Source organism: Lutra lutra, chromosome X (genome assembly GCF_902655055.1).
Source record: "Lutra lutra chromosome X, mLutLut1.2, whole genome shotgun sequence".
In the NCBI taxonomy this organism is placed as follows: domain Eukaryota; kingdom Metazoa; phylum Chordata; class Mammalia; order Carnivora; family Mustelidae; genus Lutra; species Lutra lutra.
In genome coordinates this window covers 85,375,343-85,398,921 of record NC_062296.1, presented here as the reverse complement: position 1 = coordinate 85,398,921, position 23,579 = coordinate 85,375,343, and the positions used below count along the sequence as shown (strand labels likewise).

The following is a 23,579-nucleotide window of genomic DNA, read 5'->3' as shown; positions in this document are numbered from 1 at the left end:
GCACCTGGGTGCCTCAGTCAGTTAGGCCTCGGGCTCCTGGTTTCAGTTCAGGTCATGATCTCGGGATGGTGAGATGGAGCCCTACATCAGGCTCCTCCCTCGAGGGGAAGTCTTCTTCTCTCCTTCTCCCTCTCCCTCTGTCCTGCATACATGTACTCTCTCTCTCTCTCTCTCTCTCTCGCTCTCTCCCTCTCTCTCCCAAAAATAAATAAATAAATCTTTAAAAAGATTATTTTAATTAGAAAGATATTTCTCCTATAAACACCTTCGTTTCTAAATTGCTTACAAAGTCTGTGTTCTTTTTTTTTTTTAACCAGAAGAGGTATTAGGTTTTGGTTTTTTGCCCGGTGGGTTAGCTCCGTGATGTCCAAATTGCCAACTGTGACCAATTACTAGGTCGTGATGTCAGTGATGGCAGCACTTTTAAAAAATGTAATAGCGGGGTGCCTGGATGGCTCAGTAGGTGAAGTATCTATCTGCCTTCGGCTCAGGTCATGATCCTGGGGTCCTGGGATCAAGCCCACAGCTGGCTCTCTGCTCAGTGGGGAACCTGCCTCTCCTTCTCCCTCTGCCTGCCACCCCCCCCCATTTATGCATGCTCTCTCTCTCTCTCTGTCCAATAAATAAGTAAATAAATAATCTTTAAAAAAGTGTAATAGAATAGAAACCACTGGAACGTAATCTCATTGAAATAAACATTGTGAAGCTTTTGCTTGCATTTTTAAAAACTCGTACACACATCTCCTGAGTCACAACATAAACCATATTTTTTACTATGCGTTGCAATTTAAAAAAAAGACAAGTTTGAAAACAAGTGGGTAGACGATAGCGAATGCTTACAGAAGGTCCTGCAAGCCAGGCTTCTTTAGTTTAGTCTGAAACACGAAGTGTTCAGATTTGCTGGGTATGTGTGATATGAAGACAGGAACCAAACAAGAACCAACTAAGATCAGCCTGGGGCTCAGAATCTCTCTTTGCTGGGGCCCAGTGACACAAGTAAGAAGCATTCTGCTTCCTGCTTTGTCCAAATTTAATTTTCACAGGATCGCTTTTGGAAGCTATATTATTTCATCTCTACACATCACAGATAAAGACTGCCCTAAGCTCACGTGCACAAGAAAAATCTAGCAAATTAACCTGCTGTGCTATTGTTGACACTCTAGCAAACTGACAAAGCCCGGCAGCCTCGACCTTGATCCTCAGTAAACCAAAGTGTTTGGGTTCCCCTACGCCCGGCAAGACAGAGCAATTAGCCCGGAGAGCCCGAATGCAGAAGAGAAACAATTCATGGAACCATTCCTTGTTATACCCTAAGGAAGGAATTGGTAAGAGCTCCCTCTCTCCTCAGAACACAAACAAACTGAATGGATTGTAGTTTCTGCCCTTCTGTAATATAACTTGCTTTTTATTTATTCTCACATACTGAACATGCAACCAACCTCGAAGAGCGTGAATCCTGTTGGGGTTAAGGGCATACATGCCGTACCCCAGATTGCCATAGACATTACTTTTTATCAAGACGTCTTCTGTGAACAGGTTGCGAATGAGGTATCTGGCTGCCAGCTCTGGGCGAGACTTCCCTTTGGCTATAGTCAGTACTGAATGTGGCAACTGTATATTTCTACCTGGATTTCCAAGATATTCTAGAAGCAAAAGAGGAAAAAGATGTCAATATTCATGGCAAGGTCAAGTTTTTTTTCTTTTAAGGCTTTGATTTTTCTGAATTTTTAGGCTCCAGAATTTGAGAACTTAAAAAATATTAAACCCTTAAGCTTTTAGTGTATCATGAGATAGCATGAGAAATGAAACAGGAATCACAGCTGATGTGATTACAGATACTCCAGTGGTTCAGGAAAACGACTCAGTGTTCTGTTACCTTGTAGGACAGAATCAGTTTTATTAATATTATGTTTATTTTTCATAACAAATTCTAAGTAATTTCAGTGCACTGTTATCCTCTTTATAACAAAGACTTGTTCAAAAAGAAGCAACAAGATTCTTACTGAAATATTTACAATTTTTAAAAAGCAGGTTTTCTGTTGGGTATTAAAGTCATCATTTAAAAATCAGCAAACTCAGCTATCATATTTTAGTTACCTTACTTGAACTGAAAAATAAATTTTAAGCTTATTTTCATTCCTCAATCCCACAGCCTAATCATCTTCATCTCACCTCAGTCCTAGTGATTCAAATTAACTACAAATTAACTACAAATTAACAAATTTAAAAATATTCTATTTTATATACAATAAAGAATTGTTTATTGGAGAAAATGTGTTAAAGAAATATAATATGATTCTTACATGTCAATAAGCGTATTTTTCATCTTGGAACATTCATCATTTAATGGGTGGCCGTATTAATTACTGAATCTCCCAGATCCAGCCTTTACCAAGAGACACTGAATTATTTAAAAATAAGTTCATTTAGTGGGTCCTAAGACTTTACTCTAGAAGATTCTCCTAGTAGTATTTATCAAGGTCAGAAAAACAGGTTAATACTCTTTAATCTGGTAATTTCAATTCTGAGAACCTAACTTAACAATCCAAGCAGTGCCTGGGTGGCTTAGTTGGTTAAGTGTCCAACTCTTGACTTTAGCTCAGGTCATGATCTCAGGGTCTTGGGACTGAGTCTTGCGTCCAGCTCCAAGCTCAGCATGAAGTCTCCTTGTCCCCCTCCCTCTGCTCCTCCCTGCCATTTGCATGTGCACACTTGCTCTCTCTCAAATAAATAAATAAATGGAATCTTTTTAAAAGATAATGCTAAGTCTTCTGTTCATGAACATGGGATATCTATGTATTTAGGTCTTTCCTAATTTACTACAAAAATATCTTGTAATTTTCAGAAAGCACACCTGGCACTTCTTTTAATAAATTCATCCCTAAACATTTTATTAAACAAAAGGCTCCATGCTCAGTTGGGAGTCTGCTGGAGATTCTCTCTCTCCCTCTCCCTCTCCCCCTCTTCCTGCTCACTCGAACTCTCTCTTTCTCAAATAAATAAATAACCTTAAAAAAAAAAAGAAAGAAAGAAAGAAGAGAATCTGGGACTCCTGGGTGGCTCAGTCATAGAGCGTCTGCCTTCGGCTCAGATCATGATCCCAGGGTCCAGGGATCAAGCCCCACATCGGGGTCCCTGCTTGGTAGGAAGCCTGCTTCTCCCTCTCCCACTGCCCCTGCTTGTGTTCCCTCTCTATCTCTCTCTCCCTGTCAAATAAATAAATAAAATATTTTTTAAAAAGTAAAGAATCCAAAATACGTACAAAGCTATCCAAATGAGTTTTTTGGCAACATGACTTGTGTGACTGATAATCCCCTCCCCAAAAAAATCCTCAAAAAAAAAAAAAGGAAAGAGGCAGGTAGTTAAATAAGTTAGGAGATACTTACTCAATGGAATATTATATACTGTTAAAAGCAATGATCATAAACAATGGAGATTCTTGAGGGAAACACACATATCATGTTTATTTTTTTTTATTAAAGATTTTATTTATTTGACAGAGAGAGACACAGCGAGAGAGAGAACCCAAGCAGGGGGTGTGGGAGAGGGGGAAGCAGGCTCCCCGCCGAGCAGAGAGCCGGATGCGGGGCTCAATCCCAGGACCATGGGATCATAACCTGAGCCGAAGGCAGAGGCTTAACGACTGAGCCACCCAGGTGCCCCACACATATCATATTTAAAAAGAAGTGTGAATATACAGAGACCATAATGTTTTAAAAGGTAAGAAAAAAATCAGAAGAAAATTAAAATGTTCATAATAGTTTTTTATGGTATCTTGATCATAGGAGCTTTTCTTTCCTGCAGAATATTTTTGACTTTTTCAAAACAAAATGGTGTAAGAGACTGTACACTAAGTGGGCAGCTGCCTGGCTCACAGTTCATTTAGTTGGCCCTATCTCCTGGTTCTAGACCTGGGACCTAAGCACTGCAGATCAGATTCTTTGTCCTAGGAATCTAACAGGGACGAGAGGGAACTAGAACGTAGAGATCATGGAAGATGCAGACAGAGCCCCACAGACCTCAGTGGACGCCAAAGGTCACAATCTAAGGGTTGGCAGTTTGGCTCCTGTTTACGGCTCGGTTTGCTCCACGCTTCTTCAAATCCAGGAGCTCTTCGTCCACTGATTTTTGTTATGGTTTAATTGGGCCAGGGTTTGTTTCTGCGGTATACAGCCTGAACAAATACAGTAGTTATAGGGGCGCCTGGGTGGCTCAGTGGGTTAAGCCTCTGCCTTCAGCTCAGGTCATGATCCCAGGGTCCTGGGATCAAGCCCCGCATCCGGCCCTTCTTCCTCCTCTCTCTCCGCCTGCCTCTCTGCCTACTTGTGCTCTCTCTCTCTCTCTCTCTGTCAAATAAATAAACAAAATCTAAAAAACAAAAAAAAATCCAAAAAACAAACATAGTAGTTATTTTACCTTTATAATGGAAAAAATATATATAAAGATGCATATTTTAAATAATTTCATTGGAAGAGGTTCACAGGTCATATCCTACTGAGGGTTGGCAGGGGGTCAGGGGAGAGACGGAAAAGAGTTTTGCCACCTCAGGTGCCACTAAACCCGAGCAGACTGAGGAGGAGGTGTCGGGAAGCACGAGTGGCAGGTGGCACAGTCACCTACAGAACCCACTGCCACTTGATACGAATGAAGTAGGATGTGCCTCCAGCCGACAGCAAGCAGTGGGGGCAAAATGTTCTGAGGAATGAGATTCATTAATTCACACAAAAACTGTTTAAGGAGCACCTGCCATGTGTCAGGCACAGAGAGAGCAAGACCCCTGAGTCGCAACCCGCTGTAGCTCCTTCTCATGCCTAACCAGAGTTCACCCGGCTTGAAGGAACAGACCCAGAGCTGCTTTCCGAAGGAAAAATAGCAGATGTAGCTTAATGTTAAAAACTATCAGTCTCGGGGGGCGCCTGGGTGGCTCAGTGGGTTAAGCCGCTGCCTTTGGCTCGGGTCATGATCTCGGGGTCCTGGGATCGAGTCCCACATCGGGCTCTCTGCTCAGCGGGGAGCCTGCTTCCCTCTCTCTCTCTGCCTGCCTCTCTGTCTGCTTGTGATCTCTGTCTGTCAGATAAATAAATAAAATCTTAAAAAAAAAAAAAAACTATCAGTCTCGGGGCGCCTGAGTGGCAAAGTTGGTTAAGCATCCAACTCTTGGTTTCAGCCCAGGGCGTGACCTCAGGGTCATGAGATCGAGCCCCGGGCCGGGCTGCGTGCTCAGCACAGAGTTGGCTTAAGGTGCTCTCTCCCTCTCCCTCTGTGCACTCATGCGCTCTCTTTCTCTCTGTCTTGCAAATAAATAAATAAATAAACCTATCAGTCCCTGGAGTAGGTTTCTATATTTCATTAACTCATTAATAGGAGAGATTAAGTTGTTTAGATTTCTCATTATGAAAAATTTCAAAAATCTTTCAAAGTAGAACAGTACACTGAGCCCCATGAATGCATCATCCAGATTCAACATTTAGCATCAAGAGAACTCGAATTAATCACTCACCCAGTGCTTCATAACATATCACTGAATTCTCAGTGGGAAGTTCTTGAACTCCTTGAGGGTAAACACTGTTGTCCCACCAAGAATTCCCATTTTCTCGTGTTTCGAAGGCAATGGTTCGCTCACAAAGCTGGGAACTGCTTTCATGGCCATCAGTCCCCCCTTTATCGTTCAAATCTGCAGGCGCTGGGACGTCGAGACTGGGGGGGCCTTTATTGCTGTCACCAGTTCTCTGCTGAAATACAACATTGTGTCTATAACCAAAGTCCCCTCGTGAGAAGATATGGTCACACTCCATCACCTGCCAGGGTCCCCCAGGTTGGCAGGGGAGCAACGGTCTCTAATAAGGTCACCAGAAACCCCCAGGTAGTGTGCGCCGTGACAGAAGCAGACATGTGGCTTAGCCTCTGGGAGGGCTCAGTAGCTTTATCTAATGATAACTGCTGGCGCCAAATAAGTGCTTAGTAAACATTTCCTGAAGAAACGCGTAAATGAGTCTCTTTGGAGTTGACAATTTGGTGGGTTTTATTTTTTTACCATTCTTGTTTGTTTTCTCTTTTTCCCCAGTGGCTAGAGACTCTAGGAATCTCTAAAGACCTTGGGGATCTTTTTTTTTTTAAGCTGTGCTTGAGACCCACTTTCTTGGCGTATGTCACCAGACCCTCTGGTGCCAAGGGTGGGAGAGCTCCAGCATTCACGACTTTCTTTGAAAGCGTCTCCCGTGATTCGGTGACAACCCGCGTCTAGGCCAGGGCTTCCCACACAGCTCTGTGGACGTGAACCCCCTGGGGTCTTGCTAAAATGCAAATTCTGCCTTTGCAGGTCTAGCGGGACCCTCAAGACTCTGCGCTTCTCACAAGCTTCCCTGCGGGGCTGCCGCTGTCGCCCATCGGGGACCGCCCCCTCCGAGTCAAGGACGCGGCAGGTACATGGCAGCTGCTGCTTCTCTCCTGACGCTGAAGCACGTATGCAAATTAGCATTTTCTAGGCAGCATCATAATTTTACATTCAAATGTTGAGGGTGCAATTTTTGTAGGATAGAAAAGGGAATGTGAAAAATAAGCAGATTTGGTTTCAGACAGATGGTGCTTGAGCTATCGCTGAAATCAAGCCGTTCACCAGGAAAACAGAAGCTCAGCTACAGATATTCTGGGCAAATAGTTTCCATGCACTTACTCTAGAGATGCAGGACCAACGAGACATGGCGAGAATAACATGGGTTTTGTAGAGAGGTAGGTGGAAACGAGAAATTGTTAAGTTAAATCCTTCAACAGGAGAAAGCAATAGACATGACACTCTCCCCTGCGGGCCCATTCGTGTTAAAAAAAAAAAAAAAGTCTCTAATGCACTTTCATGATCGAATGGATGCGAGAAAAGCCAGATTCCTGTTTAACAAGTAACTAGGGACACGGTAAGATACGGGCAGCAGGTGAACCTCACGGCCAGCACGACGTCCACCAGCTTCTGCCATCACTGAAAGTGGACAAAGACAGAAGCGCCTCCCTTTGCTACCATGCCACAGTCTCCCCTTCTCTGCGGTACTCAGCGGGATGCTGAAAAAGATTTCCCAAACATCTCTGCAGCTGAGAACTCTTCTTCATATACCCTATGCCTTCAAATACACCGATCGTAACACTCCATTTGATTTATTTTCTCTTTAGGATATTTGTATGGAGCATAAATGTCAAAGAGTAAAATAAACAGGCAGAGACCATACACTGCCCCCAAAATTAAATAAACAAGATTTTGAACACACGGCCTAAAGATCCCGTGTGTCACACTCTCCATTCTGGAACTGTATACAGTAGGCCCTGATACAGCAGTGACCATATTTAAATAAAAAATAACTTACTGGTGCTGTGATGGATTCAGCACATAAACAATAGATCAGAGAATTGATATCAGCAACACAGGTTTTCCAGTCTTTTCCACATTCACGCAAATCATGGTTGGGAAAATTTGTTGCCAGATGTTCTGCAAATAGTGGAAAACATTCATGAAAATTTTATAAAAAGAAAACAAAACCCAAAGAACTGATGAAACTTTTTTAGTTGAAAATACTGACATTTTCTATTTTGAATTGCTGCTCTTTTCTCTCTTTCTGAGAGTTTAAAAATTCTACCAAAAAAGGATGCTTTCCTGAGTATATCACTTCTTCTAAGGTGCAATTCTCCTATAAAACACTGATGTGGGGAGCCACTAATGAGGTTGTGGTGCTTTTATTAAACTAAGAACAGATACTATACTTAAATCTTAGCCAAAAAGCTGAGAAGCGATGAGATTATGGTGCTTTCAAAAAAAAGTGTGTAACAGAAGGTCAACTATTTCTGGGGGCTAATGCCATTGAATAGCCCTATGGATATATTAAAACTGAAAAGGAAATCTGTAAGCAGAAAATGGTGTTATAGCCAACACTCTTAGACTGCAGTGTATTTATTTGGGACACTACGTGTCCATCTTCCCTAGAAGCTATTCCCTCTGCCTAGAATATCCTTCCTATTTGTATAGCTAAGGATTTCAAATCTAGCTCAAGTGTTCTGTCCTTAGTAAGCCTCCCCCAATGCCCTCAGAGTAGTTGCTCTACTCTCTGAGCTTCTACAACATTATCACCCTGGACTGGGATTGATCTGTTTCCCTCAACAGTCCCTTTCTAGACTGTGAACTCCTTGAGGTCAGAAATACTTATTCATTGTTGTGGTCTCAGTGACCATGAGTCTACAACCTTCAACCAAATCGTTGGAAGTGGGGAAGGCAGGAGGCTGAATTAGATTAATCATGACTTTCTATTTCTCTTTTGCCAGTTAGTAGTACCAAAGTATGTTTTAATCCTCCCCATTTTTTTTTTGGCTTTTTTCTTTATTTTTTTAGTACCAAGCTTGAGCACTAAAAAATGGACTTAGTTCTAGCCATAAGCAGCTATAATCAATAAAACTTGTCTTGGGGCGCCTGGGTGGCTCAGTCGGTTAAGCGCCTGCTTTCAGCTCGGGTCATGATCCCGGGGTCCTGGGATGGAGCCCCATGTAGGACTTTCTGCTTAGCAGGGAGCCTGCTTCTCTCTCTCCCTCTGCCTGCCACTCATGCCCCCCACTTGTGCGGTCTCTCTCTCTCTCCCTGTGCAATACATTTTTTGAATCTTTAAAAAAAAATAAAAATAAATCTTGTCTTATTCCATTAGTCTACGGACAAGTTGCATTCTTTACAAGTTGTTACCCATTACATTAAATTGTAAAATCGGGGTCAGACAGGTGAAAAACAGCTCTAAGATTTACACAGTCTTCATCACTAGCTCTTAAACTACCAATAACATTCATGAGACGACCCAGTGATGATCAGACAAGACTTCATAAAGACTTTACATACCTCTTATTGCAGCCACTTTGTTTGGATCTAGAGGTTGGCGGCCTTGGGAATTGATGCCTACCCAGCTGCGTACCAGAATTTCCTTGGAGAACAAAACATGAACCAAGTAGCGGGCTGCATGCCTCGGATGGCTCTTCTTTTGTGCAGTCAGCAAATTAGTATTAAGCAACCTGACATTCCTTTTCGGATCACCAAGATACCCTTTTAAAACACAGAGAGAAAGTAAAGTCTTGGTTTTCTCATGCAAGGCTACTAAGAAAGTGCCCAAGAAAATTAAACTAATTGATTTCTAATTCACTAATTTCTACTTGGATGAATCTTTTCCTATACTTCTCTCTTCCTTAAAAAGGTCTCTTTGATGCCATCTGCATAACTTAGCATTTTTCACCTTTGCTCTTCTTGAATTTTTGGTACTTGAACTAGTCATTTCATTGTCTTGAATAAATTCAACTCTCGGGCCAAAGATGCATATGCAAGCATGTGGCTCCCTTTTATCATCTAAAAGTACACTCGGAGCCATATTACTGTAGGAGTATATGTTCCCTAAAGATAATCTGGAATGTATGGGTGGGCATAATTAAGAAAATTTTGAAAAAGCTAGCATTTATTGAGTAACTACTATATATATCAGGCACTGGGCTAAATATTTTACATCTATAAGCTCGGTTTCATTATCCTAACAACTTGTTATCCCTTCGAAGAGGAAACTGAGGGCCACAGAAGGTAAGGCATTTGAACAAGGTCATAGAGCCAGGTTTTAAATCTGTTTATAAGCCAAGTGCTGTGAACCATTACTCTGCTAATGCCTTCTAGTCTTTTTGTTATTTCTTCTTTTTTAAACACAGAATTAAAATCATACTTTGTATATAGTCTGAATCCTGCTTCTTCAGTTACCATTCTATTTCGAGCATGTCTTCATTTTCTTTGGGTTTTTTTTTTTCAAGTCAGCATTCCTATCTTCGTGATTTTCCTGACAGGTGACATTTATGTTACACTTACCTTCTGAGCACTGTGTTAAGGGCTTTCATTGAATTATTCCACTTGAGTCTCACCCTTCTATGAAATAGGTACGATGATTTTTGTCACTTCCCCAAAGGAAGAAACTAATACTTAGGTTAGAGACGTGGCTAAGGACCACATGGTTAGTAAGACACGGAGCTGGGAATTGACCCCAGACGGTCTGACTCAGGAGCCCATGCTCTTGACCATTGTGCTTTACTGTTTCATACCCCACGGATGTACCAGGAGTAACTTAGCTAATTCCCTATGGTTGCTTGTTTGGCTGTTTCCGATTTTTCACGATTCTGAAAAGAACATTCCTGTACCAAAACTTAAATACAAATCTTTTCTATTGATTGAATTTTCAGATATCAGTGGGATTACTGAGTCAACTGGCATGAATACTTCCACGGATTTTTATACAGATTACCCTTCAGAAAGTTTTCACCACCGTATACTTCTAACCACAGCATATCATAGTGCCCATTTAGTAATAAAGAATACAATATTTGAAGGTTTTTCTAGTTTACTTAGCAAAACAATTTAAAAGAAAAGCATCTCCTCTAGGACAGGAGTCTGCAAACTACAGTCCCCAGGCCAACCCCAACACCAGTTTGTGTAAAGCGAGTTACACTGGCACACAGCCACACCCATCCATCTACCTACATCTGTGGCTGCTTTCATGCGACAGCAGCAGAGCTAAGTAGTTGTGACAGACACCAGATGGCCCACAGAGCCTAAAATAGTTCCGATCTAGCCCATTACTCAAAAAGTTTGCTGAGCCCTGTGCTAGAATATTAATAAGAGAATAGCTACCAGAAGTAGAGACACAAAGGAGCTATAAAATATTAGGAAGGCTTGCCCTTAGAAACTACAGAACTTAGGGTCCCCTCCTCTTTGCCACTGTGGCTTGGCAGGTAATACAGGAGGCTGTGAAGAAACATGAGCTTTAAGTCAGAGAGGACCGAGAGTTCCAGAACTGCCACTCACTAGCTCTGTGACTTTGAGAATGGAAGTAATAAAAACACCTACTTAGGAAGTCATTTGAATATTAATAGAGAAGAGATATGTCAGTTGATTAGCACAGTGTCTTGTACATACTACTCAGTAAGTGTTAGCCATTCTGATTAATATAACCTAAAACCAACCTTTAAAATAGAAAACAAAAAGCTTCCGTTAGCCTGTATCAAGGATGTTTGAAGAATATAGGTTAAATGGCGCTGCTTGTAATATGTGTCATTTCACACTTACCAAAACCAGAAGGGCCGCAGAGAGATGGCGAGATAGAATCTTGGCTATTGTTCTTTTCCAATACAACTGGGTAATTCATTATCTCAGGGACGTTTCCCACTCTGTTTTCTGCTTTTAACAGTATTTCTACAGGTAAAAGCGCTGGAAGAAAAGGAGTCTCAATTGTAAATTCACCATCCAGCAAACTATCGTTCAGGTGTGAAGGGGAAATAAACACATTCTCAGACAAAGAAAACCACAAGTGTTTGTCACTAGCAGACCTACTCTTAAGGAGTGGCTACAGGAAGATCAACAGAAAAGTTATGATGACAGAAAGAATCTTGGTGCATCAGGAAGGAAAAGGGAACAACAGAAATAGCAGAAGTATGTATGAAGGGAAACTTGATCATTCATTCCGTATAAAATGGAACAGCTAGGGGCACCTGGGTGGCTCAGTGGGTTAAGCCTCTATCTTTGGCTCAGGTCATGATCTCAGGGTTCTGGGATCAAGCCCCGCATCGGGCTCTCTGCTCAGCAAGGAGCCTACTTCCCCTTCTCTCTCTGCCTGCCTCTCTGCCTGCTTGTGATCTCTGTCTGTCAAATAAATAAATAAAATCTTTTTTAAAAAATGGAACAGCTACACTGGAAAACAGTTTGGCAGTTTCTTATAAAACTAAATCTTCAATGATCACATGACACAGAAATTTCACTCTTGGGCATTTATCCCAGAGAAATAAAAGCTCATGATATGACACCAAAGCCTGCACACGAGTGTTCTTACCTTTATTCATAATAGCCAAAACCGTGACAACCCAGTTGTCCTTCAACAGGTGAATGGTTCAACAAGCCATGGTAAATCTAATACCACAGAATACCATTCAATAATAACAATAAATAAAGAACAGAAGAGACAGAAATATGTATGAATATAATGCAATCATGAGTTCTATAAATCATGCTTCATGACCGACACAAAAATGAAAACGCCATCTGACATCCAAGACAATAAGTTAAAAGTGAGGAGGGCAAAGGAAACTAAATGGAATTAAAAGTTTCAATACTTCATTCAAAGTGGTAAAATGCTGAGACCAGTAGACTGTGATAAGTCACATATATATAAAATAACATCCAGAGCGACCACTGGGAAAACTGTACAAAGCAATATATTAAAAAACATAAAGATGGAACACTAGAAAAATATTCAGGTAACCCACAGGAAGGCAAAAGAAGATAAACAAAAAAAGAATGAGAGGGGCGCCTGGCTGACCCAGTCAGTAGAGCATGCAGCTCTCAATCTCGGGGTCGTGAGTTCAAGACCCACACTGGGTGTAGAGATTACTTAAAAAAATTAATTGAAGGGGCGCCTGGGTGGCTCAGTGGGTTAAAGACTCTGCCTTCAGCTCAGGTCATGATCCCAGAGTCCTGGGATGGAGCCCCTCATCGGGCTCTCTGCTCAGCAGGGATCCTGCTCCCCCCACCCCGCCTCTCTGCCTGCCTCTCTGCCTACTTGTGATCTCTCTGTCAAATAAATAAATAAAATCTTTTTTAAAAAATTAATTGAAGAAACTTTTAAAAATGAGAAAATAGGAAACAAAAGAAATGTAACAAAATGATAGACTTAAGTCTATGATAGCAATAATTATCTGATATGTAATTAACCTAACCATATCAATTAAATGAAAACAAGTGATAACGTGGATAAAAAAAGATCAACTCTGTGGTGTTTACAAGAAACTCTACAAATTCAATTACATAGATTGATTGAAAGTAAAAGGATGGAGAAGCATATACCATGCAAACATGAGTCCAAAACACAGCAGAGTAGCTGCGTTGACATCAGATAAAGTAGACTTCAGAGCAAAGAAATTTACTACAAACAAAGATGAAAAAGATCAACCCCGAGGAAGACAATGATTCTCAACATACCAAATACATGAAACAAAAACTGAAAGAGCTGAAAGAAGAAATAATGAAATCCATAAGTAAAGTTGAGGACCTCACATCCCCGCTCTCTTAGCAACCAGTACAAGCAGACCAAAAATCAGCAAGGATACAGAAGATCTGAACAATACACGCGACCAACAGGATTCTCATTATAGAACATTCCACCCAACAAAACCAGAATAGATTTTTTTTTTCGAATGCCTGTGGAACAAATGTTCCTCTGTGCCAGGAAATATGTGCAAGTTGAAATGCCTGCAGATTGTTCACCAAAACAAGGCACATCCTACACCAGAGGAAAAAAATCTCAACAAGTTTAAAAGAAAGGATATCATATAGAGTATATTTTCTGACCATAATAGAATCAAATTAGGAATCAGGAATAGACAATAGAAAGTTTTCAAAGAAATAATAAAATACATAGGGCTTAATGAAAATACAACACATCAAAATATAACTAAGGCAGTACTGAAAATGAAATCTACAGCATATATCTGTAATCTGAAATCTATAGCATAATATAAATGCTTATATTAGAAAAGAGAACAGTTCTAAATCTATAATCTAAGTTCCTACACCAACAACTAAGAAAATTAAAATAAACTTCAAATAAGCAAAGAGAATGAAATAATAAAGAATAAAAATCAATGAAACCGAAAAATATGAAATCAATGAAACAAAAAACTGATGCCTCCAAAAGATTAATAAAGCTAATAAAACTCTAAAAAGAATTACAAAAAGAAAGAGATGACACAAATCATCGATACCAGGGATGAAAGAAGTAATCCAGCAGCCATCAAAATGATAATAGGGAATACGACAAACTGCTTTACGTTCATAAATTTGATAACTTAGAAGTGTTGAACCAATTCCTCCAAAATTACACAGACCAAAACTCAACCAAGATGACATAGATATCTAAGTAGTCCTATAACCACCAAAGACATTAAATTTGCAATTAAAAGCCTTAAGAAAAGGAATCTATAGGCCCAAATGATTTTACCAGAGATTTTTCACCAAACATTTAAAAAAGTAACACCAATTTCTCATATACTCTTCCATAAAATACTACAGAATTATAAAGAAGGAGAGAACACATTAGCCCTTGAATGGGTTAGAGATGAAGCCAGGGAAGGAACGACACACGACATGGTTATAAACAGGCAACGAGAGGGTTCGTGGAAGTAATGAGACACTTCTGTATCATGACTATAGTGGCAAATACCTGAACGCAAGCATCGTACAAAAGTACAGAGCACAAAACACACATGCAAACAAACAAATGAAAACAAGTAAGTCTGGGGACATATGAATAGATGTGTAGATTGTATTGATGTCAAAATCCTACTTTTGATATTTTACTTATTTTTACAAAATATTAGCCTTGGGAGAAATGTGGTTAAGGGTACACAAGATCTCTCTGTATTAATTTCATGTATTACATGTGATTCTGAAATATCTTCAAATGAAAGTTTTAATTTTGAAAAAGCTATCACTAAGAATTCATATTAAGAATGTTGATGAACGTAAATTAGAGAGTGCTACTCACAATATGTAATTTTGTCACAACATTTCAAACTCACCAAAACCAGGAGCAAGAAAGAAAGATTCGGAGCCAGTATCTTGTTTGTTGTCATTTTCCATTAAAATTGGGGAACTCGTTGTCTCAGAATTCATTTCTTTGCCAGATTCTGTTTGAACAACATTTTGATTAGTGAAACATTTTCAAGTGCTGCAAGACAAGAAATCTCAACAGTGATTTTTCTATCACGCGAAACTATCTTTTAAGAATGAAGCAGAAATAAAGACATTGTCAGACAAAGGAAAACTACAAAAAAAATGTTGCTGGCTGACTTATCTTTAAAACATGGCTAAAGGGAAATATGAGCAAAAGGATATGATGAAGGAAGGAGTCTTGGAGCATAAAGAAGGAAGAAAGAAGAACAGAAAGAGCAGAATCGTGCACGTAGAAAAAACGAGATCATTCATAAATCACTGGTGGGAGTAGAAATGGTACAGCTACACTGGAAAGAAGTTAGGCAGTATCTTACAAAACTCAACTTACCTTTACCGTAGGACCCAGCAACTGTGCTCTTGGGCGTTCTCTCAGAAAAATGAAAACTGATATTCACACAGAAGCCTGTACATGAGTGCACATGGCAGCTTTACTCCTAATAGCCCAAAACTGGAAACAACCCAGACATCCTTCAACCAGGGGCAGATAAACAAACCATGGTAGATCCATACCGTGGAATAGTAGTCAGTGATTAAAAAGGAAGAACTAGAGACATACATGGCAACTTAGATGAAGCTGGAGGGAATCATGCTGAGTGAGGAAAGGCCATTCTGAGATTATATGCCATGTGAGTCTATCTACAGAAAGCTCTTGAAAAGACAAAATTCTAAAGAAGAAGAGCAGATGAGTGGCTACCAAGGGCAAGGACAGGGCAGAGTAGGCATAAGAGAGTAGGAAGAGGGAAACAGGTGTGGGTTTAAAGGGTGATGGAGGGTATGAAACCCAACCCACGTCATGAAATTACAAACATAAAACTGAATACACACACACATAAACCTATGCACAGATACAAATAAGACTGAGAACATCTCAATAAAATCCGTGGATTGTATCCATGTCTATACACTGCTTGTGATACTATAGTTCCGCCAGATTGTATCATTGGGGGAAACAGGGTGAAGGGTACACAGATGTGCAGCTAAAATTTTCTCAATACAGAACTTCTAATTTTTACCTAATTAATTTTAATTAATTTTTTAATTAGGAAAAGCTACCATTAGATCACATGAAGGGTACTAATGATTCTAGATCACATAGGGCTACTTGTAATATGTTTCATTTTAACTCACCCACATTGGAAGGAATGAAGTAATATGCTGAAGTTTCTTGACCATTGTCATTTTCCACCAAAGCTTGATAATCTGTCATCTGGGTGCTATTCTCCAGGCTGGTTTCTGCTTTGACCAAAACTTCTATAAGGACAACATTTTTTAAATGCTAGAAGAAAAGACTACCAACCTTATGTTCTATATCCAATGAAACTATTCTTCTGTACTGAAGCAAAAATAAAGATATTTATGGACAAAGAAAACCAAAAATATGTCACTAACTGATTTATGCTTTAAAAAAAGGTTAAAGGAAAATCGTCTTACAAGAACACATATAAAAGAATCCTGGAGCATTGGGGAGAAAGAACAATGGAAAGAGCAGAAATATGGATGCAGAGAAACTGGATCACTCATGCATTGTTGGCAGGAAAATGGTACAAGCTACACTGGAAAGCAGTTTGTCAGTTTCTTATAAAACTAAGGATGCAATTACAAAAGGACCCAGAAATTGTGCTCTTGGGCATTCATCCCAGAGAAATAAAAACTTGTGTGAAAGAATGCAATGAATGAAAAGCAAAACTAAAAATGATAAACAAGTATCATAGCAGCTCTAACCCTAACATTTAAAAACAGGAAACCTGGGGGCGCCTGGGTGGCTCAGTGGGTTAAAGCCTCTGCCTCCGGCTCCGGTCATGATCCCAGGGTCCTGGGATCAAGCCCCGCATCGGGCTCTCTGCTCCGCAGGGAGCCTGCTTCCTCCTCTCTCTCTGCCTGCCTCTCTGCCTCCTTGTGATTTCTGTCTGTCAAATAAATAAATAAATCTTTAGAAAAAAAACAGGAAATCTGAAGGTTTTGAACAGATGAAGAGATTTTAAAAAATCTTGGTGTATCCCTACATTGGAATAGTACTCAGCAAGAAAAATGAAGAAATGACTGATCCCTGCAGCAACATGAACGAGCTCCCAGGAAATTACACTGAAGGAAAGAAACCAGTATCAAACACCATGCAATTCCATTTATAGAACAATGCTGAATGGACAGATTATAGATGTGAACAGCAGATTCTAGATTGCCAGTAGTTAAGAGACAGGGCAACACATGGAACTGGGGAGAAAAGTCCTCTGGAGGGAGTAGGTGTGGTTACAAGAGAGCAATATGTTGTGATAATTTTCTACTGTTTTTGCAAGATGTTACCATTGGGAGAAATCGGAGAATGAGAACACAGGTTTTCTCTGTATTCTTTTTTACAACTGCACATGCAGCTAAATTTTTCTGAAAATAAAAACTTTGATCAGAAAAAGTTACCACTATCAGGGTGCCTGCGTGGCTCAGTCGGTTAAGTGTCTGCCTTCAGCTCAGGTCATGATCCCAGGGTCGCAGGATCAAGTCTCACATTGGGGTTCCTGCTCCATGGGAAGTCTGCTTGTCCCTGTCTCCCGGCTCCTCCCCCGCCCACTTGTGCTCATTCTCGCTCTCTCTCACTCTCTCTCAAATACATAAATAAAATCTTTTTGTAAAAATTTAAAAAAAGAAAAATCTACCACTATCTTACACTAAGGATGTTGATGAATCTAGATTACAAATGCTACGTGTCAAATGTATCATTTCGAACTCACCGAAACCGGGAGGAAGGCAATGTAACGAGGAAATGTCCTGACTACTGCGGTCTTCCAATAAAACTGGATAACTTATGGTCTCAGGGTTCTCTTCTGGGCTGGTTTGAGCGTTTACAAACATTCCTACAATTAAAATATTTTCAAATACTGAAAGACACGAAATCTCAGCCGTGAAATCTTGATCGGGCAAAACTGTCCTTCAATAAAGGAGCAGACTTGTGAGAACATTAACGAATGGACTTGGAGGGCATTATGCTAAGTGAATTAAGCCAGACAAGTAAAAAAAGACAAATACTGCATGGTATCACTTACATGTGGAAACTAAAAAGAAAAAAAAAAAGTCAAACTCATAAGAACAGAAGGTAGAATAAATGAACAGCAGTTGCCAGGGGCCAGGGGGGTGAGGAACGTGGGGAGAAGCTGGTAAAAAGGTACCAACTTTCAGTTATATGGTAGGTAGGGAAAGAGGATCTAGTGTACAGCCTGGTGACCATAGCTCGTAATAGTGTATCGCATCACTGAAATTTGCTTAGAATAGAACTGAGCATTCTCCCTGCCAAAATATGAAAGGTAAATATGCAAGATGGCAAATATATTAATGAACTCAATGGCAGGAATCATTTCACTAGGGACAGGTACATCAAATCATCACCCTCTACACGCTCTAAATATATTACAACTTTATCTGTCAATTTTACCTCCATGATGCTGAAAACAAGAAATGACTATCCAAACTGTTAAAAGAAAAAAAAAGAATGAAGGGAAAATTATGACATTCTCACACAAAGGAAAGCCAAAAGTCTTTGTCACTAGCTGACTTATATTTGAGAACAGTTAAATGAAAATCTGTCAGAAAAGAATGATGAAAAAACAAGTTGTGGAGCATTAAAAAGGAAGAAAGAATGACAAACGCAGCAGAAATCTGGATGCAGAGAAACTGGACCGCTCCTACATTGCTGGCAGGAAAGTAAAATGGTGCCGTGTCTCTGGAAAACCGCAAGGACAGGTTCTTATTATACTAAACATGCAATTACTACACAAGCAAGCATTTGCACTCTCAGGCATTTATCTAAGAGAAATCAAGATTTATGTTTACACAAAAACCTGTCCATAAGCGGTCACAGCAATTTTACTTGTAATACTGAAAGCTGGAACGAAGTCCAGACGTTCTTCAACCAATACACAAACCGTGAACCCCCGCACCATGGAATAGTACAAAGCAACAAAAAAAGAAGGAAATGTTGATACACGCAACAAGTCAGATGACTCTCCAGGGAATTATGTTCAGATGGGTGCGGTTTCAGAAAGGCAAGGTGACACATCCTCATGGTGATGGCAATGTTCTCTATCTTGACCGTGGTTGTGGACACCAAACCTACTCATATGATAAAATCAAACAGAATTAACACATACACAAAAATCAATACAGAGGAATTGGGGGCCTTTCAATAAGACCCATGGGCGGTATCAATGTCAGTACCCTGGCTGTGATGGTCTATCATAATTCTGCAACATGTTATCACTGGCAGAAATGGGTAAAGCATCAATGAGATCTCTCTGAATTATTTCTTACAACTACATGGGTATCTTAAATTACTACGATATCACAAGTTTAATATTTTCAAAAAGCTATTGCTAGCTGGCACGAAGAATGTTGATACTTCTAGATTAAACAGTGCTACTTGAAATACGTATCATTTCAAACTAACCGAAATCGGGCGGGATGGAGAAAGATGAAGAGGCAGGAGCTGGGTCACTGTCATTTCCCGACGAAGTTTGGTAATACACTGTATGACAGCTGTTTTCCAGGCTGGTTTCCGCATTTTCTGGCGTTTCTACAAGTACAACTTTTTCAACTGTTGAAAGACAAGAACTCTTAACTGTGAATTCTGTACTGAGTGAGATTATCTTTCAGGAAAGAAAGAGGAAATAAAGACACTCTTGCACAAAGAAAAATCTTTTAAAAAACTGTTCCTAGCAGATTTACTATTAGAAGATAGCTAATGGAAGATCTTCCAACAGAAAGGATAGTATGAAAGAAGGAAGCCTGTGGCATCAGTAAGGAAGAAATAGTACTAGAAAGATCAGAAATATAGATGGGTATAGAAAGTGGATCCCCCATATATTGCTACTGGAAATGTAGACTAGTCCAGACTCTCTGGAAAACTGTTTGGCAGTCTTTATAAAACCAAACATGCTATTATCGTTAAGACTCAGCAACTTCGGGGCGCCTGGGTGGCTCAGTGGGTTAAGCCGCTGCCTTCGGCTCGGGTCATGATCTCAGGGTCCTGGGATCAAGTCCCGCATCGGGCTCTCTGCTCAGCAAGAAGCCTGCTTCCCTCTCTCTCTCTCTCTGCCTGCCTCTCCGTCTACTTGTGATCTCTCTCTCTCTGTCAAATAAATAAATAAAAAATCTTTTTAAAAAAAAAAAGACTCAGCAACTTCACGCTTGGCATTCATGACAGAGAAATGAAAACTTGTATTTACATAAAAATCAGTACATGAATGTTCACAGCAGCTCAACTTTACTTCTTATATCCACAAACTTGGAAAGAAAAAAAAAAGCAGATGTCCTTCAATGTGTGAATGTTTAAAAAAAAAAAACTGTTGCGTATCTATACCACGGGAAACTCTCCATCAATTGATGAGAAATAAAAACTTATATTTACCCAAAAATGTGTACACGGATATTTATAACTGCTTTGCTCCCTAATGGCCAAACACTGAAAAAAATTCAGATGTCCTTCAGTAAGTGAACAATCAGACAAAAGGTAATATATCCATAGCACTATTTTCAGCAATAAAAGGAATAAACTATTGATACAGACAACAAACTAGATGAGTGTCCAGGCAATTCATCTGAGTGGGGGAAAAAAGCTAATCCGAAAAGGTCACAACGTGGAAGACTCCACTGCTATAACAATCTGAAGAGACAAAATTAGAGCAACAGAGAAAAGATCGGAGATAGCCCGGTGTTGAAGATAGGTCGTGGGGGCGGGGGAGGTGGGTAGGGTTGTAAAAAGATGCACTAACGAGGGATCCTTGAGTGATGGATGTGATCTCTACCTTGACTGTGGTAGATGTGCGAACCCACTCATACGATCAAATTACATAGTAATAAATACACACATGCACACACACACAACTCACACACACACACACACACACACACACGGGTGCAAGTAAAACTGGAGGCATCTCGATCACACCTGTGAACCGTATCAATGTCAATGGCTGGGTTGTAACACTCAACTACGGCTCTGCCGGGTGGTATCACTGGGGAAAATACAGAAAGCATAAGCGGGATCTCTCTGTGTTCTTTCTTACAACGGCACCAAATCTTGAATTACATCAAAATTAAAAGTTTCAACAAAAGCTGTAACTGGCTTGTATTAAGGATGTCGATGAACCTAGATGAAACAGCGCTACACGTGATATGTATCATTTTGAACTCACCAAAATTGGGCGGGAGTGAGGCAGATGAAGAGTCAGTCCCTGGGCCATTGATACTTCCCAGTAAAGCTGGGTAATAGATTGTCTTAGAGCTGTTTTCCTGGCTGGTTTCTGATTTTTCCGGCACTTCTATGAGTATGAATTTTTCAACCGCTGAAAGAGAAGAACTGTCGACTGTGAATTCTCCAGGAGGCAAAACTACCCTTCGGGACAAAAGAGAATTCTGCAACAAAGGAAATCTAAAATCTGTCCCCAGCAAACTTACCTGTATCCAAAGAGGAAAGGAAACTCTTCCAACAGAAAGGACATGATGAAAGAAGGGAATGTGGAACATCAGGAAGAAAGAAAGCACAATGAAAGAAAGAACAGAAATGTGGCTGCAGAGAGACACAATCACTCATCCATTGCTGGTGGGAATGAAAACTGGTAGTGTCTCTGGAAAGCTGTTTGACGGCTGCTTTATAGAACGAAACAAGCTATTACCAGAAGATCCAACAACTGCATTCTTGGCATTCGTGACAGAAACAAAAACATTATTTACACAAAAACCGGGACGTGGATGTTCACGGCAGCTTTACTCCCAATACCAAAAACCAGGGGGGACAAAGCAACAACAATTCATGTCCTCCGGTGGCTGAACGGCTGCAAACGACTCTTGCACACTGCTGCTACAGAAAAGGGAGAAGGCGCTGCTCCATCCAACAATCTGGATAAATCTTCAGGGAATTATGCTGACTGAAAAACACGGAACAATCTTCAAAGGTTACATACCATAAGATTCCCTTTATAGAACACTCTTGAGTGACAAAATTATACAGAGTGGTGTTTGCCAGGGGCTGGGGGAATGGACGATGGGGAAGGAAAGGGCAGCCCGATAGAAGGGGGTATGGTTCTAAAAGTGCAAGACGAGGGGGCACCTGGGTGGCTCAGTGGGTTAAAGTCTCTGCCTTCGGCTCAGGTCATGATCTCAGGGTCCCGGGATTGAGCCCCACTCCCGGCTCTCTGCTCGGCAGGGAGCCTGCTTCCCTTCCTCTCTCTCTGCCTGCCTCTCTGCCTACTTGTGATCTCTGTCTGTCAAATAAATAAATAAATAATCTTTTTTTAAAAATAAAATAAAATAAAAGTGCAAGACGAGGGATGCCTGGGAGGCTCAGTCAGTTAAGGCTCTGGCTCTTGGTTCCAGCTCCGGTCATGGTCTCAGGGTCATGGTCTCAGGGTTGTGGGATCGAGTCAGACTGTGTCAGACTTCTCCACACTTGGTGAGGAGGCTGCTTGAGATTCTTTCTCTCCCTCTACCCCTGCCCCTGGCTCGTGCACTCACACACACACACACTCTCTCTCTCAAATAATAAATAAATAAATAAAATCACTTTAAAAAGGAGCAAGATGAGGCATTTCAATGGCAATGGAAATGTTCTGTATCCTGACTGGGGTGGTGGACATCAAAGCTACTCACATGATAAAATGAGATTGAAATAAATACAAATGCACACAAATCACCACAAGTACAGCTGGGCACATCTCAGTAATATCTGTATATTGCATCCACGTCAATACTCTTATTGGGATATTTTACTACAGTTTTGCAAGATGTTATCAGTGGGAAAAATGGGCAAAGCATAAAATGGATGTCTGGATCTTATTTCTTATAAATATATGTGAACCTAAAATTGTTTTAAAATAGCTTAATTTTTTTAAAAAAGAAATACCACTAGCTTCCATTAAGGATGCTGATACATCTAGATTAAACACAGCTCTACTTATAATACGCATTATTTGAAACTCACCAAAGTTGGGTGGGAGGCAGACAGATGAACATTGGTCACTGTTATTTCCTGATAGAGTTTGGTAATTTGTCATCTCAGGGTTGTTTTCCAAGCTGGTCTCTGTTATTGCTGGCATTTGTACAGAAAGAACATTTTTCAAGTGCTTAAGAAAAGATCTCCCAACCGTTAATTCTCTATGTAGCAAAACTATCCGTCATTACTGTATAGGAAATAAAGACATTGTCACATGAAGAAAACCTGAAAGAACTTGTCCCTTGCAGACTTACCCTTAAATAAAGGCCAAAGGAAAATATTTAAACAGAAAAGGTATGATGAAAGAATGGATCTTTAAGTATCAAGGAGAAAGAACAATGGAAAGAGAAGATAAAGGCATAAAGAGAAATTGTGTCATTTATATATTATATGTGGAAGGTCAAATGACACAGCTCCTCTAAGAAAATGTTTAGCAGTTTCTTGTAAAACTACACATGAAATTATCATATGACCCAGAATTGCCCTCGTGGGCATTCACCACAAAAAAAATATAAAATTGGGGCGCCTGGGTGGCTCAGTGGGTTGGGCCTCTGCCTTCAGCTCAGGTCGCGATCTCAGGGTCCTGGGAACGAGCCCCACATCAGGTTCTCTGCACAGTGGGGAGCCTGCTTCCTCCTCTCTGTGCCTGCCTCTCTGCCTACTTGTGCTCTCTCTCTGTCGAATAAATTTTAAAAAAATCTTTAAAAAATATATATAAATTTAAGTGTCCACAAAAGCCAGTACATAACTGTTTACAGAGTTAAACTTCTGATGGCCGAAAGTTAGAAATCTCCTGGATATCCTTCCATGGGTGAAGAAACAAACAGTTGTACATCCTTA

At 40.3% G+C, this 23,579-nt stretch overlaps 1 protein-coding gene across 1 annotated transcript in view; it reads right to left on the bottom strand.

Annotated features, from left to right (window-relative positions):
- The window catches only part of BEND2 (BEN domain containing 2), a 63,656-nt gene that overhangs the window by 13,895 nt on the left and 26,182 nt on the right, over positions 1–23,579 (bottom strand). Inside the window, exons 11-21 of the mRNA XM_047715142.1 lie at positions 22,728–22,835; positions 20,944–21,093; positions 19,197–19,343; positions 17,488–17,610; positions 15,893–16,015; positions 14,611–14,718; positions 11,108–11,248; positions 8,858–9,058; positions 7,350–7,471; positions 5,501–5,732; positions 1,440–1,643 (exon numbers count right to left, since the gene is read on the bottom strand). Coding sequence (XP_047571098.1) covers positions 1,440–1,643; positions 5,501–5,732; positions 7,350–7,471; positions 8,858–9,058; positions 11,108–11,248; positions 14,611–14,718; positions 15,893–16,015; positions 17,488–17,610; positions 19,197–19,343; positions 20,944–21,093; positions 22,728–22,835 — 1,659 coding nt within the window. The remainder of the gene's footprint in view (positions 1–1,439; positions 1,644–5,500; positions 5,733–7,349; positions 7,472–8,857; positions 9,059–11,107; positions 11,249–14,610; positions 14,719–15,892; positions 16,016–17,487; positions 17,611–19,196; positions 19,344–20,943; positions 21,094–22,727; positions 22,836–23,579) is intronic.